The sequence below is a fragment of the Amblyomma americanum genome, chromosome 7 (genome assembly GCF_052857255.1).
Source record: "Amblyomma americanum isolate KBUSLIRL-KWMA chromosome 7, ASM5285725v1, whole genome shotgun sequence".
Classification (NCBI taxonomy): Eukaryota; Metazoa; Arthropoda; class Arachnida; order Ixodida; family Ixodidae; genus Amblyomma; species Amblyomma americanum.
Genome location: NC_135503.1, coordinates 12,011,848 through 12,030,829, shown reverse-complemented (window position 1 = coordinate 12,030,829; position 18,982 = coordinate 12,011,848). Strand labels below are relative to the sequence as shown.

Here is an 18,982-nt window from a genome sequence, read left to right as displayed (position 1 = left end):
AAGCGATCGTCACAGTTGCCTGTGCGACAACTAAACTGAACTGGCAGTTGTGCTTTCTTCGCTTTACAAAAATGTTCGCAAAGAACTGGGCTCTTTGTTAAGGCTACCGGCTCGTCTGGCACATAGCATAGCTTGTACACAACCTTCGTACCTCGGTTGAACCGGACAGGGCAACAGTATGAGCATTGCTCATCTAAATACCATCGAGTTAAGTTGACGTGCTATGGTAAGTGAGATCAGCAAGGTATAACTGCAGACGAGTTTTCACGACATGCTGCGCCCATGTTCTTGGGCTATATAAGCTCTTTTGAATCCATTTCTCCAGAGCTGCTTTCGCGGCTTCTTCTGGGAGCTGCTTTTCACGAGAGAACATTGGTATTCTTGGTCACTGTGATGAAGGATGAAGCACAGCCTCGCATACATTTTAATTCACAGGAAGAAATCTGACCCACAATCAATCAATCAATCAATCAATCAATCAATCAATCAATCAATCAATCAATCAATCAATCAATCAATCAATCAATCAATCAATCAATCAATCAATCAATCAATCAATCAATCAATCAATCAATCAAATTGTTGCCCACATCTGCAAAACTGGGTAGTGAAATATTTAAAGATTCCCCACGTGCTCCCTGCAGATCCCTCGGAGACGGGAAGAACGCGGAGAGCGCTGCGCGAGCGCCGCACTTCGACCGTCGTCTCAACCCAAAAAAAAAAAATCGATCGCTGTGCCCTGCTTCGGCAGATGGCGCTCTCTTGAAACGTCTTGTAGGTTGCCTGGCCCGAGCCGCGTGCGCCTCAAGTCGCACTAACCTCTTGGCTTGTTGGTCAGGCACTCAACAGACGCTGTAAGGGCATAATTTGCTTCAGAATCGCGATTTGCTTTGGAAGCCATTTTTTTTACTGTTATGCTTTTTATTTCTTTGTTCCGTTATCGCTCCAACAGTCCAGAGGAAAAGCTTACAAGAGCTGTGGTGTGGGCTAGTTGGTGATCATGTTTGATGAAACAGCGCAAGGGACGAAGACATAAACTGAAAAGTGTGAAGAAAGCGCTGACTTACAACCAATTGATTCCAGAAATCGCTTACTTACTTCGGATTTATTCACAGTATTTCACAAATTCATGTGAATTTCTGCAAATAAATCAGTTGTAAGTCCGCGCTGTGTCTGCACTCTTCTGTCTACGCCCTCGTCTCTTGCACTCTTTCATCAAACAAGAGCTAAAGTGTAGACAAAGGGCAGCACATTCTGCAAGAACTTGTATGATTGAGGATGATATAGTATGTTGGCACGGTTTAAATCGCCTTATAATCAATACTTTCTTTGAAGTTGCTGTCACTTTACTATAGCCGTCTTCTCTTTTTCCAGCAGCCGTGATCAGAATTTCTTCACATTTCTTTTACGCAGCTAATGAAGGCGACGTATCTGGCCTCTGTGCGCCATCTCACTTTCGACCAGCAATAAAACGCATGCGCAAAAACGCTGCCAACACTTGCGCGTTTTAGCAGTATGGTCGAAGCGCGCACAGGTTAGCGCGTACGCACTTGGGAAAAGGGAAAATTAGGAAAAGAAAAATTTCAGGTTTTTTTTTTTCACCTCCCGCCATTGCAAGGAAGCAATATTACTAATCTTTATATTTCTACTTCTGTAGAAAAAAGATCGGTCTGCTCATTTAACCCTTGCAGCATTCGGAACAATAAAACAACAGGAGCCGTGGAAGGATACCTGCACCACCAAGGATGTGCGCGGCTGAAAAAAGAAACATTCGGAAAAGAACATGCTTTCTGACCTTGTTTGTTTAATGGACCACCATCCGGGCTTTTCTGCGGCTCTGAAAAAATATAAGGGCGGTTGTCCGCTTTTAGCGAGAAGGCAGGCTAATAAGCTCTCTACAGACTATTACTATAACCAATTGTCACCAGAAGGGCGCAACAGCAGTGGCTATAGCTACCCCTCTTGTAATGTTTCATTATGGAGTATTTAACGTATAAATAGAAAATAAATAAACATACGAATTAGAAGTCCTGCACTTCCCACATAACTCCTAAGCGGTCCATGGGAGAAAAGAAGATACTAAAATAAAAGGTTGAACAATAATGACATTTAGCTAACCCTCTCTACGAAGTCCGTTTAGGTAATAGCCCAAACGGCATAGCAGGGGGTTTATAACCCACCCACGATACGCTAGTTAGGAAACGCAGAGCTGGTGAAACTGACACGAATTGAGGGTAGGCACAGTAAACAACGGCCGAAAAGTAGACAGCGTGTACTACGCCCAAACCACGAAGCTAACCAGGCTTAACAGCAATGATAATCCACGGACGTGGGAAACACGAAGCAGAGGTGCTGTATTCACAGATACTCTTGAGTTAGGACCACTGCACGAGCGACCAGCATAAGATCACAAGGTCAGTTTTTGATTCATTAGGCATTGCGATTGGCCAGCATGAAAGGTAATCATGATGGGTACCTCGCCTATTCTGTCTCTAATTATCGCGATCTCCAGCGCAGCGATAATGAACAATCAGAGAGCAGTCTTACGACTTATCTCACGTGCTATTTTATGTGCGACATGACATTGACACTTAACTGTGTCTTTATCCTGAAACGTAAAAAAAATAGCGTCCAGCCCATGACGCGATTTTACGAGAGGTAGAAGAGGCTTTTCACGCTAACTTGCACTCAACAGCAAACAGGAGAAAAAGAGCGCACTTGTAAACTAGGCTGTTTGTACTACGTGTAGAGCGTACGCTGATTACAATTAAATTGTCTCTATTTTAACCCATGTTGCTTGTAAAACAGATCTTTGCGACTTTTAGATCGAGAGTAATTCAACGTCTGCTTTCCTATTTCACTTCATATTACGTTTTCACGCTTCTCGCTTCTCATCTGCTTATGGGTAGCCACAGCAAGAGATAGCGAGCGTGGGATGCTGCTTTAATCAATAACCAAGAGCGCAAATGGAATAAATGCAGGAGTGATGCACGAGTATATTGTTCGTATTATCCTAGGCGTTCGATGCCATCATATTTAAGCATACAAAGTGCATCGTTCCAGATATCCAAGCTTTCTGCGTGTGACTCAATGTTTAGATGATGTTTAGGAAGATATCTAGGAAAGCATACAACGGTACATGTTATTTGCGCCCAATAAAGACAAATATTTTCCATTACTCAAGCCGACGGACCTCCAATTCAAAACAATGAGTGTATGATGACATTATTCACACTCGAAGATCAAAGCAATACCAATGCGTGACGGTTGCAGCACGAAGTCAAACAGCATGGCTTCCATTAGGAATGTGGCGAAACGACCCAGGAAACATGCTGGAGCGCTTGCCCAACTTGAACGCAGAGTAAGAAAATCGAATGTTTTTTCAGAGCCACCTCACGGCTGTTTCCGAGCGTAAGCGAGTTGAGTAATTAGGTAGGCTCCTCATCAGCCAAGGCTTCGTGGCTTTTTGATTGTTCGTCCTAGGGGCGGGACTCACCGATGGAGACAAGTTGGTCGATCGTGTTGTTGTAGGGCGTCTCGGAGAAGGTATACTTGGCCATGAAGCCTCGGCCCGGGAAGTGGCTCTGTGCACTGAAGGTCACGTACAGGTCGGGTCCCGTGGACATCATCTCCACCCAGACGTTGCGGTTGCACAGCTGCCCGATGACGGGCGCACTGCCATCCCGGCCGTCATGCACCAGGATCACGTCCGGGCTGTTGAAGCAGCTGCGAAAGCAAATTAAGGTGCGACTGTTTTAGCAGCGGTGGAGGTCGCGCTTAAGATAACATGCAACACGCGAGACTTCGACGCAGCTTGCTACATGAGGAAACGATGTTAAGTAGGCAGCCTTGGAAAACCTCCAGAGGGGGCACCCGAGGGGGATAACTGCGGCAGGTGTGAGCAACCACTAGATTTGCATTGCAAACTGAGTTCACTTTTCGAGTGGGCCGTGCGTGTCTAAGTAAAGAGAAAACAGGATAACAGAGCAGGTTTTTCAGTACATTGTCGCTGGCTTTTGCTGCCTATTGCTTCCTATCCACGTTTATATTACCCCTACGCCAGAGTGCTGCTGGTCACATGGAGAGCGAATATGTACACCCATTGTCAAAAGTTCAGAGCACAGGGGCGGGCGAGGAGATTACTTCCTCGCAGCGGCGTGTATGTCGTTATACATCCTCAGTGTTCGAAGTCATCGCTTGAAGGGTAACGCAACTCTGGCCCCTCCCCCTTCGAAGGTTAGCGCTACCTGGGGTGTTGCACGAGCCCCTGTACAAGGTTTGGAAGGAAATCCTGTGAGAACCAAACTTTCGATAATGGCTGTACTACACCAGAGCTGATTTCAGACATTGTAGTAAGAACCCCCTTGGTATTCTCCTGCGCAACAATTCAGAAGCTCGAATGACGCTCGTAAGCACTCCTAGCGAGATAAATACTTGAAGGGTGAGGACGAGAATTTCTATTATCGGGAGCATTGTGGCCATGAAGAAGCAATAAGGTCGGCCGTGCAGGGCATCTTCAACATTCAGTTTCAGTCGCACGTGCGCTTGCCTGTGCATATTGAGCAAAACTTCCTCCATAGTTGCTATCTGTCACGGACGCCTGAAACAAGAACTGGAAAATTGAAATGAAAATGCGAAAGTATGAACGTGTTGTGTAGTAGGTAGCAAGTGATATTAAAGTGGGTATTTATTTAATGCACCTGATTACCACGCGTCGTAAGCAATAGAAGCTGTGCTTAGTATCAACATCAATCAAAATGTTCTCATTTCAGTATTGTTATGTGTACTACTACGGCCGTTTTTCCCGGAATAGCACACGTATGTGTCTACGTCTACCTTTTGGTCCAGCAAATAGCGATAGCCGCACAGCCCGTTTTAACCAACTTGTGATGTGCCTTATGTAGCACGTGAGGTTTAAAGTGATCTAACACTTGTCCTACTCTGAACATCACTCAAGTGTAGCTACTCCTTAAAACATCGCTCCTTCGAACCACCTTAGAAAAGGTAGGATAGTTCAGGTATGAGAGTGACGCCTCCTGACAATGGTTTAATTTATTTGTTGCTAACACAGAGGGATGCATGATACGACTTATCTCTGAGCTGGAGTGTTAAGATAATAATAATAATAACTCTCTATTGGAGAAAGGAAATGACGCAGTATCTGTCTCGTATATCGTTGGACACCTGAACCGCGCCGCGAGGGAAGGGAGGAAAATGGGAGTGAAAGAAGAAAGAAAAAAAGAAGTGCCGTAGTCGAGTACTCCGGAATAATGTTGACCACCTGGGAATCCTTAACGCGCACTCACATCGCGCAGCACACGGGCGCCTTAGCGTTTTGCCTCCATAAAAACGCAGCCGCTGCGGTCGGGTTCGAACCCGAGAATTCCGGATCATTAACACCTCTTTTTGGGCTAGGTAGTGCATACTTGAATTACAGAAAACCTAACGCCAAAACCATGCAAACCACAAGGACGAACGACGACGAGACACAAGCGCTATTGTGTCTCGTCGTCGTTCGTCCTTGTGGTTTGCATGGTTTTGGCGCTAGGTTTTCTCTAAAAAATTCCGGATCAGTAGCCGAGCGCCCTAACCACTGAGCCACCGCGGCAGGTGGAGTGTTAAGACCAATTTGTTGTTTTAAGCTGGTTGCAGATATGTAGTTGAGCTTTGCGTAGATTGCACAGTACGAAATTAGTTGAGCCGCAGCAAGGACCACTGTCGCAGCCACAGAGGTCAGACTAGCATGTATCAAGCTTATGAAGTTGAACTCACTAAAACAGTGAAAAATTTATCCCGGCACCTGCGTTCTCAGAAAAGTTCTCGATACTCTGAAATTTCTGGAGTAGTTTAGAAGGTCGTGTGTGTGTGTCTCTCGCTCTCTCACTGCGTGCGTGGAGGAGGAGGAGGAGGAGGGGGAAGGGGTGATGGCGTACCTGAAGTCTCCCCGCTGTAGGCGCACCTGCTCGAAGAGCACCCTGACTCGCTCGTTCTCCCTCCCCAGGAAGCTGTAGGCGCACTTAATGTCCCGAGGGTATGAGCTCGGGTACTGGGGCGAGAAGAAGCGGCCCGAGCTGCGGTTGCTGCTGTCCATGACGAAGCTGCACCGGGAGTCGGCCACCGCCTGGCCGTCCGTCTCGAACTGGCCTGCACCACAAAGGAAGCCGACACGTAGGACGATAAATACCCGGGCCGACATTATGACTGAAAGCCTCGTAGAATATTGCAGAAGCACACAGGGTAAAGCAAAGAATGGAAGCTCCCTAATGGCCGTCTGCATGTACAAAACGAAGGGATGGGAACGATCACATGAGCGTTTTCGTAAACCTTCCTCAGGACAGCGCCTTTGCTGTTTAGCTCATAAGGGTGTTCACTCGCTTCGTTTTCATTTCTGCTCGCAGTTTATCGCTCAGTTGTTGCTGATTTGCACCCATTGAGCTTGCAGGCGTGTCTGTTCGTGTTCACTTATTGAAACGTCTGTGCGCAAATTGGGGCATTGCAGCAGCGGTTTGGAAGTAGCAGGTTTAAGCTCGTGATCATTACAGCTCATTTAGGGGAATTGATCGAAGATTTTCTCCAGAGGAAGCTCAGAGATTGCCTGTTTATGGGGGACTTTGAAGGTCATATCAAATAGAGAACAGTCTTTGCGTTGGAAATGCACTGAAGTTGAACTTGAAAAGCAGTAGCCTTTCACAATATTGGCGATTATCACAAAATGAACGCCGCCGCGAACTAGTGCGAGAAGGATCGGCGCGTGCGCTAAACTGCCCTGCTTTCTCCTTTGCGTAAGTGGTTCAGCGGAACATTCAGACATTGTTGGCAAAGTTTTGCTGTAAGAATTTATCCTAAGAGGGCTGTTACATGAATGTTTCACTATAACAGGACAGATGAGCCGGCAAGTGTCGTTGAGAGTTTGTTGGTGCCTGCAATAGACAGGGAAAATGGGGATAGTAACTTTAAACGCGGTAGTGGGACAATTGCCGGCCAATTGCAGTGCAATTTATATGAGGCACCGAGCCTCTACGAAATGACTGCGTCAGACTAGCAGTTCCTATTTAAATATGAGGCGCTATTTATGACAAACGCTGAAAATACGTGACTAACGGCGACGGGCACATGTTAAGTGCGAATAGATTTGTGGCTGGCTGTGTTTGCAATAACAAGCTTAATTACGGCATGCGTGTGTGACAGTATGGTGTTTCATTATGCACGGAGAGCAAGGAATGATATAATGCTTTCATTTCGTTTCCATTTCTCTTTCTGTTTCACTTCGTTCCGCCCCATAAATTCACAAGATGTCACTGTAATCAGTCAAACCCATGAGCCTATGACAAGAATCAAACAGAATAGGACGAATAAAGTTGTTTTAGAGCGGTCCTGCATTCGTTACGTGCCTTCCATCTACTGCTTACCAAAAAGCCGGGGCACAAGGCGCGGTTATTCGTTAAGTAGAAAGAGCGCACCGGAAAAGGCAACCTCATTGGTCTAGTTTTCCACTTATAGGCACGGTTAGAGATGCATATTCGCATTTAAAGTAGCATGTGGTTAATTGCATTGATGAGCAAAAAGAAATGAAAAGGGCACAGCTTTATTAGTTAGAACACAAATGTCAGTGACTGACAAATTTATTTTCTGCGCAAGCAACATGAAAATCTCTGGGTCTTACTTGCCTGCTATGCTTAATGCAGAAAATTGCGCTTCTGGTGAAGTCATTTGCATCTTGTACCTGAGTCTCTGAGAACGATGTCATAGATTCCAAATTCTATCGTGATTATATAAAGGCCGACCCCAAACACAGTCAGCTTGGCGCTGCCATGTTGGATCAACTGAGGCGCCCCTCAAGGTCGTGAAAATATTCGTTACGGTTTTTAATCCACTGAAGTAGGCAAGTGAACTCTGTGTCAGTAGGGCGGGGAAAAATACTGGGTGTTCTCGGAATCGATCAGAGCAACTCGTTTTACGCAAGGGCAAAATGAAGAAAAGGCGTCAAATCTTGCTTAGTTTATGTTTCTTAGGCGACATTATGATTAGGATCAGTGGTTTTACGAAATAGGTATTGATGACGTTCATATTGAGATTGCTGCATGATTCAATTTTGTTAAAATTTAATATCATAACTGTCCATGTGTTTGATCGCGCCGTCGACATATTCGCTTGCGAACACAGCCTATGATTTACTGAAATCATCTTGTATTCTGCTGCAGCAACTAGTAGGTAACACTAGTATTGAGTTGTGAGTTCACAACTTGTAAGTTGTAAAATACTTAACATTTACTAATCTGGCATGCCAACATGTGGTACACTGGGTGCGTTTCTAGAATTTGTCACTGCCTTTGACTTCTAGTAAGAGTTGTGGTCATTTTAAATCTTACTTCTGAGTATTTTAGTTCTCATTATAGCTTAGTTTTCCTCCATCGTAGAGTAGCCAGTTTCATATCTTCCTTTTTTCAATTTCTCTTGAAAAGTTTGAGCCGGAAGGTGTGTATATGAGTTCAAATTTTCGGTCGCATTTTCCCGCAAAAATAGCCTATCATGTCACTTGCCTCTGACTCGCATGAGTTTTCGAAATAAACAAATAAAACAAAGACCACCAACATTCAAACGCAGTTTCACGACAGTAAAGAAAATTAGAGCTGTTTCGGCATATCTGCACGTGTTACCATGCATTGAACGACTAGTGAACTGCGTTATCTCTCCATGCTGCAAGAGAAACGCTCGCCGTTGGACGTACGTTTGCTGAGGAACCTGTATGTTCCCCTGAAGCCCGAGTTGTTCCCCTGCCGCCAGTCCGAGTGGAACTCGAAGATGAGCGCGTGGCCTGACGAGTAGTGGGTCTGCTCGATGTCGTTGATCTTGCCGCACAGGATTGAGTTGTACGGGCTCCGATTGTTCACCGCTTCTTCCTTGTCCAGGTGCAGAAACAGCTTCACGTAGTCACCGTACACACACCTGGGGGGCGGGAAAATGCACGCGAGATATTAACTATGAGCAGAATAACCTAAACTTAAAGCGAGACTGAAGAAAACTCCGTCCACTTTTTTGCCAAAATATGCAGAATTGGTCATTCTCTACTTAACACGTATATATCCCTGAGAGTCCTCATACCACTCCTGGCGCAGCGGTGCAGCAGTTAAGCCAAACTCCACTGCACTGAGATTGCAGATGCTGCCGCTGGTGGGGATTGTGAGACCGAGGTTGCGCTTCTCGAGCAACTTCTGGTGGACAATAATTATATTAACTTCCACCTGCCATGGTGCGCAGTTTTCTCAGAACCAGGTTGGGGGGTTAACACTACAAGGTTACCTGACCTAGAACCACCTGCCTCCTAGGGTGCTTCTCTGGGGATTTTCCGCTGAGGGTCAACGACGTCGATGACACTTACAGCGCCGACGGCGACGTCGGGTTTTCTGCGGTAGGAGCTTCTTAACACTATCTCGTTAAAATGATTCTATTGATCTGTTTGACTATTTCGATGTGTGTCCGGCATCAAAAGATGCATTTGTTGCTGAGAAAAAGCATTAAAAACTATTTCCCGCTGCTCAATTAAAACTCTTCATGTCTACACCGAAAATTGCTTCGTGATCTCGTCTTGAAGTGAATGGCGGGGCAGCCTAGCCTCTGGGATTAGCGGTGAAAGGCCAAGGCACCACAGTTCAGTTGTGAACATAGCTGGAAAAAGGAACATTTGTATTTTAGTCATTATTCCCTTTTACTGGCTTATAAAATATCTATTTTCTGTGAAATCAGACTTTTCTTCGCTGAAATGCGGGAATCTATCGATAACACCCAACTTCAAGATCTCGGTATTGTCCCTCGGGACAAATCTAAGGGTGCAGACAAAGGAGCTCCTGAAATTGTCTACAGTGCTCCAGCGATACACGCGATGAACAGTGCAGAAAACACTTAAAAAGTATCTGATTAAATTTGCGCATAATACAGCATAAAACACTCTGCTAAATAAAAAAAAATATTACCTGATACACCAGCGACTTCCTGTTGTTACTGTGTCGTTTGATCTTTATTATGTCATTTTTGTGTAACCATATGGCATTACATTGCGCTCAAAGCTGGCAACGACGCCACACAAGTGCCGTAAAAGTGAAGCCTCTTTTTTCGCGGTAATCTATGAGCTCACACAATTTCTTTTGTAACGACGTCATAATCCGAACTACATATAATCACTAGCACTCAGAACATACATACGCTCGGATAATCAGATAGTTACACCGAACGTTATGCTGAAAACACAGGTTTCAGAAAAACGCAATGAGAAGGTGTTATGCCGCACATCCATTTTAAATGTTGGCACTGAACAGTGTTGTCAAGGATCTGAGATGCCATCCACTGCGCTTCGGCCCTTCCAAAGGTCCGGCGCACTTCTTCTGTGGGCTTCCTTGAGCACAGTTCCGGTCGTGAGCAGCGGCTACTCACTCGAGGTTGCTCCGCTGGACGTCGAACTCTTCGAAGGAGATGCGCACGATCTGGTCGGGGCTGCCGATGAAGCGGAAGAGGACGCACTCGATGTTCTCCTCGTACGGCACCGGGTAGTTTGGGGAAGTGAACACGCCGTACTCCTTGCCGTACATGTCGTCGTACGTCACGCAGCGGCAGTCTGCGAGGGAGAGTGCACGCCCCATCTCAGTTGTCATAATTGTGGTAAGCCTAACACCTATCCACCGCTGGACAGAGGTCTGCCCATTTGAATCCAGTTAACCCCGTACTTCGCCAGCTGCGGCCACTTCATTCAAGCACTTCCTAATCTCATCCACCCACCCGACTCTTTGAAGCCCTCTGCCGGGCTTGTCCTCTCTTGGAACTGACTCCGCTATCTTAAGAAAATATAGAATTTATTCTGTTCACATTACATTGTCCGCTGACGCCCATTTCTTCTTCTTGATTTCAGCTAACTTATAATTATCTTATTTGCTTCCCTTACTCATTCTGCTCTCTTCCTGTCTCATAACGCTACGCCCGTCATTTTCCTTTCCATAGATCGCTACCGGTGTCCTCCACAACGAGTTAACTTTATTCATGCAATGCCGAAAGACGTCACCGGAATTATGAGACCTATTATGAATGTATTTCGTTCCTACTAGCCTTGTTGTTTGCCTTTAATCATAGGTATTAACATAATTAATGATATAACGATTTGGTATTAACTAGCCCTGTTATATGCGGTGATTAATCGCATTTCTTGTGCAGAAGGACAGTTTCTTGTTAGAATACTTATCAGGAGCTGGCACCAATGAGTCAGTTTATTTTAAAAATAAGCTTGAGTATAGGGGTGAATTTTATGAAGCATACCCGGTTAAATGTGTGAGAAGCGCCTCTAGCGAAAGAGTCGCTGTGCGACGCAGTATATGAAGAAAAATCGCGTGACAGCCAGCCAGAGCTGGGAAAGATTATGAAATGCATTAAATCCAGTAACACCCAAAAAAATCGAAGAAATAAGACTTAGACAGGAAGAAAAACTTGAGATGCATTTGAGTAATCGCGCTTGAGAAATTTTAGCCAGTACAACTGCGCAAAGTGTTAAGGCCCTTTAGGGTCATCTATTTCTTTAGGTCAACATCAACGAAAAGAAATGTAATGACATTTCGCGCTGATTAATAGAAAGTCTGAAAGTATTGTGCTTTAGAAATGTACAGTCAGGGACAAAAGTCTCTGGACTGCGTGCTTCGTAGTCGATAGCTCTATATTAGCCGCCGGCTGGACACCACGTATGTGGAGGTGAAAGAACAGGATTTCGACTTTGAGTTCAATAAGCGTGGCCTCGAGCTGGCGGCCGAGCTATCGGCTTTGTTTAGCGATCATGCGGTTCATAGAATTTTGTCCCCGACTATGCGTGCCTGCGTCTCTGACAATGGCTAATACGTGCGCAGAACAACGAAGGCACATGATAGGCCAAAAACTAGGAAAAATAAAATTATAACTACAAGTTTGAGGACGTAAAATGAACTAGTGGGCTGAAGAAAAAGGCGAGATAAAATACCCAGAGATTTCCGAATCTAATTAAACCCACGCCTAGCTTTCCTGGGCATCAACAACTAGCGTCATCTGTTGGACGCCGACAGCGAATACCGCTTAAATCACCGGCGACATTTCAAACTTGTAATTTCGAGTGGACTCGAAAGTTCCGATAGATTCAGCGCAAACCTGGTGATTATAACGGTCGACTCCAGCTGATCGTGGCAAAATCTTTCCAATATAGTGCTACTGCGCTCACACCAACTATTTCCGACGGCTATAGAAAATCATTTGGCTGTATCGAACATATCAAATGTTCGCAATAATTTTGAACGTTCAGCGCCACACGGCAAATGGCGTCAGCCGTCGGAACTTGAACTGTTCTCCAGATTTTCTGAGCTTTCACTACGTTAGGAATTTTTCAATTAATGCATTGAAGAGCTGAATTCATTTAGAATCTCTGAACCCTTAGGGTCAGACTGGCTCGTCATTGCTACTGTCTATAATGTTTGCACTATTAGTTCTGAATGAATTTTATAACTGCATTAAAAAATTATTATTTATTTGTTTGTTTATGGTAAGCGCCTATTATTTTTTTATTACTCCTCGAAATAAAAATTACGAAGGAATATTTATTTACACATACATAACTTGCATAGAGAGGGTGAACACCCCTCAATTATCAAGGTATAAGTCAGTTTCCTTTCATAATTGCAAAACATGGTTCGCTTCAGTGCTTTTCACGCCCTATTTTTCTTCCTGTGAGTACTTCGTCAGCCCTTAGTGAGCGTTTCAGATTAAGTTCGAAACAAGCAAACGACACGCAAGAACACAATAGCAAACTTTACTCACGAGCGCTGAGCCCCGACACTGGCAACACTTGCAGCGCCTGGTACCATAGCAGCAGGAAGAGCTGGAAAAGTTCTCCGCACAGCACCTGCGAAAGAAATAATAGCGTACGCTGAGATAGCGAAGTCGTAAGGTGCGCATTTCAACACGACAGCCACGCTATTACGCTGCCTTACAGGCGTAAAGACTCGTAATACTAACGCGATCCGCAAGTGTTTGATTCTTTACACGCAGTCAAGAAGAACAAATAAAGCATTTTGGCCAGATTTGGCAGTGGACAATGCATATGATTAAAAAAAGGAAGTCAACCAAATTGCGGAAAGGAAGACACATCCACTTTTTAAGCCTAATTAGCATATGGAAGATTTTAATATTTAGTCTATACCATTCATACCTTAAATGATAAACAAATATGACACTATTAAGTTGGTAAAGAGTGTCTAAGAAACTTAGAATTCGTCGCACGCAGCCATTTCCCCAAGCGCTTGTTCCTTGATGATCCCATTGCCAGTATATACAGACTTCTTATGAAATTAATTTTTTTGAGGAAAATGAAAAATTACGCACAGTCGGAAATGCCACTGCCCGATTAATTTAGTTTAAAGGTAACAGAAGCTTACCGCTAATGTAAAGTCGAATCTTAAATGAAACAAAAAAGAAAAGACAAGCGTTGTATAAAGTTTGCTTTTTAGCAATAACACTTATACCGCGGCAAAGCACGCTTTACAGAACTGTACAAATGTGCATGTTTGCAGCTTTCAGAGAGAACTTTTAACCTGAAAATCAATAAGATTGCCTCTTTTTTCTTTTTCGATAGATGCGCAAAGAAAGAAAAACAGCAATTTCCAGTTTTTCAGGTCAGTATCTATTCATCGGAGAAAAATAAACGCTGCATTTCGAACAGCCTAGCCTAAAACTGCCTTACGGTCGAGTCTTTGTGCTAGCTGATCGCAGTAACGCCTGACTCTCAAGTGCAACGAGCAAATGTAGAAGAACTTCTTGTGCAAACAAAGAGTGACGACGCAATCAGGAATGTCGCGCCTCTTCAATTAAATTGGCTGCGCGTCGGGCAAACACAGAGGCGACGCCCCCTGTTGAAAGGGCCAAACATCGCGGTGCGCTCAAGGGGCGATGATGGGGAAGAGCACACAACGCGCAACAGAAAGATACGATCGACCCGCTGCAAATGCGCCGCAGTCTTCGAGAAACGCCGACAGAGGGCGGCCACCGAGTGATGAGAGCTGCTTCCCTGAGATGGCACCACTGCATCTGGAGAAGCGGAGGCCTGGTGCGCGTCGCACCTTTCTACGCTTGCCCAGAGAGGGCGGTTTGTATCTGAAATTTCTGAATGTGCGGAACTATACGTACATGTGCACATGAGCTGTAATTTTTGCGCAGGCAGGGAAAAATGTACGTGATTTACTTTAGGCAGATAATGCGCTCAAGATTTTTTTCCATGTTTTTAAGGCATGGCTGCCACTTCAGGTATGTTGGCTCCTTTAGAACTTCGAGTACATTTCCCCTTCTCCTTAAGAACTTTGAGTACATTTCCCTTTCTCCTTTTTCCGCTCCTCTTTTTTTGTTTCTTTAATTACAATCCTGTCAATTTAGGCTTTCGTCTGTTTTGCGGTGGTCGCTTTTATTTCCCTTCGATTAATCTCGTTATTCTTTAGTGACCTTACGGTTTAGTGACCTTACCTTACGTAGCCGACCTCAGCGGCGATTGCTGAAAAAAAATTGCACAACTCTTAACCTACCTTAAAGAGTACAATTCGATAGAATTAGAGATTCTTTCTGCGTAACTGCTCCTGCTCTTTCATAGAATCATATTCAGAGTTATGGAACCCAGGTTGCTCTTTACAAGCCCCCGTAAGGCTCATTTTTGCACAGATAGGTCGTCGGCAGGCTATCTATCTTTCAACCAATGAGCTTATGTGCAATACGTGCGACGGTGTGAAGCTGGTAATAACACTGATTTTGAATTAAGGTTGTCCACAACCTGTCCACCATGGCAGGTTTTCCAGGTTTGCCCGCCGTGGCTGGTGGGCCACCTTCATTTTCGTGACATGGACGGACGGACGGACGCCTGCTTTTAGCGTGAACGGGGCCTGTAAGGCTGTCGCATTGATTCAAAAGCGGTAATGACTTGGAGAAGGTCGCCGTTCGTGACTATGATATTTCTAGCTGGTGTGTGGTTGTACGCCCTCAAGATTTTTGAATTTACTTGTAACCTTGTGAAAGGGCGATCAAATGCCGAAGTATACACTGCTACCCATGCCTCATAACGAATGTGCAACTTCGTTTTTATTCCGAAGGAGTTGACTTTCCTGTCGGCGTTTCTAGAACTCCGAAAGCTACAGGCACTCGCCCTGTAAGGACGACCTTTGCCACCGACAGAGCGCATGGTATGCTCGTGATGCTTGACGATCGACATGACTCCACGTGACGTTCATTTTACATTTCAAGAATGTATTTGTGAACGCGCTCTACTCGTTCAGTAAAACTCCGTCCAGTACCGCAAGTGACAATCAAATCCACAGACTTATGGTGAGACTGGCTAAACATCTCTTTAAATCTCAAACTAATGAAAAAAAGTCATTACGGCAGCGATGCGCTGCCGAGAGCGGGCTGACGTAGACATTCTGAGCACCGTTCTGGTGTGCGGTGAATGTGTGGGGGTGGGAAAGCAAAAAAAAGGCCAAGCGTTGCAGCGAATGTCAGAACTCATTTGCGCCGAAAATTATGTGTGGAAAGCGCGCTCAATTCGGTGAATTCCCATAATTAAGTGTTCCGCTTATGAGAGTACGTCCGTACTAGAAAATAAAACTGTACAGACGCCCGGTATAAAGGCAGTGAAGTAATTCTATGTACAAAATCTAGACCCCACCCTTTTCTGCTAACCTATACACTGAATATTTTTCCTCGCACACATGAAGCAATGGTCATCATTTAAAATGTTTTCTTTTACTTTAAGTGGCCGCAAGGGGCATACACTAATCTCGAATTCCAGACAGGAGAGGGGATAGCAGTCACGAATGGCGACATTGGAACGACGCCTCAGAAAAGAGTTAGCTGCTCTGTAATTTTTCACTACGCTGGCTCCAATGACTTACCTTCTATTGTCCTCTTATTATCATTCTATTATTTCGCTACCCGTTCTGCAAACCTTCTGTCTTAGAGCTTGCTAGTTCGTGTTTTTTAACGTTTAACAGACTCTAGTGTGCAGTTATATGCCTACCTAAAATGTTTCAGTTTCTTTGGCAAGGCGCCAGACATAATATATTCGGGATGACAGAACATTGATCAAGTGGGTTACAGCTTTCAACGCAAGTTGGTTTGATCTTGCGCACCAGAGTTGCGAGAGAACCTTGAATGTTGCTGTTTTATTTTCAGAATAACGTGAAATAGAAAGCGATGAGTGACGCCAGTGCCAAGTTTCTGCACTGCTCGCTACCACACAACCGGAAGCCGCATTCCGTCTTTCTCGAAGGCCAGCAGGCATTGGCAGCCAATTTCGGATGAAATAACTCCGCAGGCTGCGGAAACTGCTTGCACAATCTGTCAAAGTCGGCGGATTGCGAACGTTTATCTGTTTCTCAACTGATTCCGTGAGAGGACCAAACGGCTTCGTGTTGCGGTTTTTGTCGTTTCTACTTCGCAGTGCTCTCTCTGGAAGCTTCCACCGTAAACTATGCGGGCCTGGTCGCAGGAATCAGGAAGAACCTTTCCGGAGTTAGGAGACTCGTTGAGATAAAGTAATAAATGCTTTTACAACATCCACAACTGTGATAGGTACCGAGCTACAAGTGGCCTATCTATATGCGAGCTGTTACATTCTACGCTTCGAACGTGCTTTTGCTCGGCGCACGTCTGTGAGGTGAAAAAAAACTGCTCAAGTTTATGCTTCTTGCATGTTTCTTAATCGCGAGTGAGTCAGTAAGTGCTCGCGAACACGGTAGTGAGAGAGAGAGAGAGAGAGAGAGAGCAAGAACTTTATTGCGATGCAGCAATAAGCGTTGAGGATATCCTGTGCCATGGTCGCCCAAGCCATCTAGTATGTCAGCTGGTCTGAGGCTAGCCAGAATTCCTCTCCAAATACCCCCTCTCTTTCAATTTTGAATACCTTAGCGCCATAAAAGCGCATAATTGTCGCGCACTGTGTTTCTTTTCTGAACTGGGGAGGCAGAAGCAGACACTAATACGAACTATTATGAGTGGTTTTAACTAGTGATAAGGTTAAAAAAAAAAAGAAATGGCAAATATTACCGAAGCACGTATAGCGAGAGAAAAATAATTGTTATTTAGGGTAGAAACTTTGGCGAGTCGGTAATGGTGATCCACAGTATGTGAGGGTAGCGCAAAACGGGACAAGGGACAAAGAAAGACGTACACAGACAGGCGCTATGTGTTGTGTGCGTCTTTGTCCCTTGTCCCGTTTTGCGCTAACTTCACGTACTCTGTGATTTAGGCTTTTTAAACCGTGGAAAACTTTGACGATTAAGGACTTTTTTTCGTGAAGTCACCGTGTTATTTTTTTTCCAGCTTTTGCGAGGCTTAGTTACCTCAAAAATGTGGCCAGGAAAAAAGAAAACAAACAAGGAGGCTTATGTTTCTAGGCGTTGTTAAGTCCACGGACAAAAGGTGATCTTCATGAAGAGAAAAGAGTGGACATTTATAACTTCTCTATTTTCCATCTACTGCGAACTTTCAAGGACTTGCCATATACGCAGACCGACACCTTTGTCAATGTCAAGCCTGCATAACGGGAGGCTGATTACCTAAGCGCTCCTCATGATATATGAATCATGCAATAGATCATTTTATTCACGCCGCGCAGTCACTAGGGTTACCATGTCTGAAACTTCTGGCAATGATTAAGCGTTTCGATAATTCTCCTCAACATTAAGCAGTCACCGTGACATTGACAAATATAGCCTTGGTTACGTTTGGTGGTATATTTTACAACGTTCTGCGGATATAGCTTGAAAAAAAAAGTATAAAAGGGCACAACGATAGTGGTACAAATCTGGTCGCGAAAGAAAGCGCCTGTGATAACCAGATTTAAAAGGCTAATTCTAGAGTCTCTTGATTCAACCTTCGTAGTTTGCGCCCCTCTCCTCTATTTTAATACGTTTTTCTTCCCTGAATATGAGTAAAATCTCTTTTTATATGCTCCGAGGCACAGACGGTTAAAGGATTTCTTGACGCCATGGCCAATGTAGAAGTGATGAACATAATTTTTATATAAGCTTTGGTGCCTTGCTTTGGACAACTGTTGTCATGATGCCTTTCTTGGAGGAGGTTTTTTGTCATTTCTCCTTACAACTTCGCTCTCTTCATTCCTTTATTTGTTTAATTTATTAGAATGAGTGAAGTTCTGCACCATGGAATACTTTTAAGTCATTTCCGGTACTCTGGTGATTGTTTTCTTTCCCCGGGGCATGTTTGAAAGATGAGGTTACTATGGTATGCAATCCTTTACTTAAAAAAAATTCTTTTGAAACTATCTGTTTCGTAAAAAAGGCTCCAGTAGGCGTGTTTCTTGATAAGCGAAGTAATTGAATAATAAAAAACAACACAAAATTAACTGGGATTGAAGCCGAGTACCAAAATGATGAAGAAAGAAATAAACATTTATGGAGATTTGTTGCTTAGCTCGGACGAGTAAGTGAAGTGCAGATACTGATAAAACTGAATCTAATTTCATGGCTTCATTGTAATGAGCTGCTCAATAAGAGTGAGAGTTTTTTTGTTTTTTGTGGCAAGGTCGCTGCGTTGCGTTATGTGCATCAGAAAGTTCTACTCTCTTAGAAAAATTATTTTCATAGACGTTGAATTTTGCCTGAATCGAAAGGGAGCGATGGAATTTTTCGTTTACACGGGCAGTTCTAACTGCATTTCAGTTTAACGGCAGTTGGGCTTTTCAACTTAACCTGATCTCAACAGCAAAATGAACTGCAGCCAGCTGCAGTTACACAGCACGGTACACGAAACTCAGCACATCCCCTGGATTACGTGATCATGCTAGGAGCGGGCAGTTTATGAATAAAAATATGCTTATGCTCTAGTATTTCTAACTTTAAATATTCATTCTACATTTCATTCCGTCGTGTGTGAGTTTCTGCTCAAGTTTTGTGTTTTCTGCTGACACTCTTAAGATGAAAATTGC

General features: G+C 44.3%; 1 protein-coding gene across 1 annotated transcript in view; it reads right to left on the bottom strand.

The window, feature by feature from the left end:
- The window catches only part of LOC144098490 (suppressor of lurcher protein 1-like), a 299,737-nt gene that overhangs the window by 152,305 nt on the left and 128,450 nt on the right, over positions 1–18,982 (bottom strand). The window contains exons 3-8 of the mRNA XM_077631178.1: positions 12,817–12,901; positions 10,429–10,609; positions 8,729–8,946; positions 5,934–6,144; positions 3,497–3,726; positions 1,796–1,837 (exon numbers count right to left, since the gene is read on the bottom strand). Of these exons, the coding sequence (XP_077487304.1) occupies positions 1,796–1,837; positions 3,497–3,726; positions 5,934–6,144; positions 8,729–8,946; positions 10,429–10,609; positions 12,817–12,901 (967 nt within the window). The remainder of the gene's footprint in view (positions 1–1,795; positions 1,838–3,496; positions 3,727–5,933; positions 6,145–8,728; positions 8,947–10,428; positions 10,610–12,816; positions 12,902–18,982) is intronic.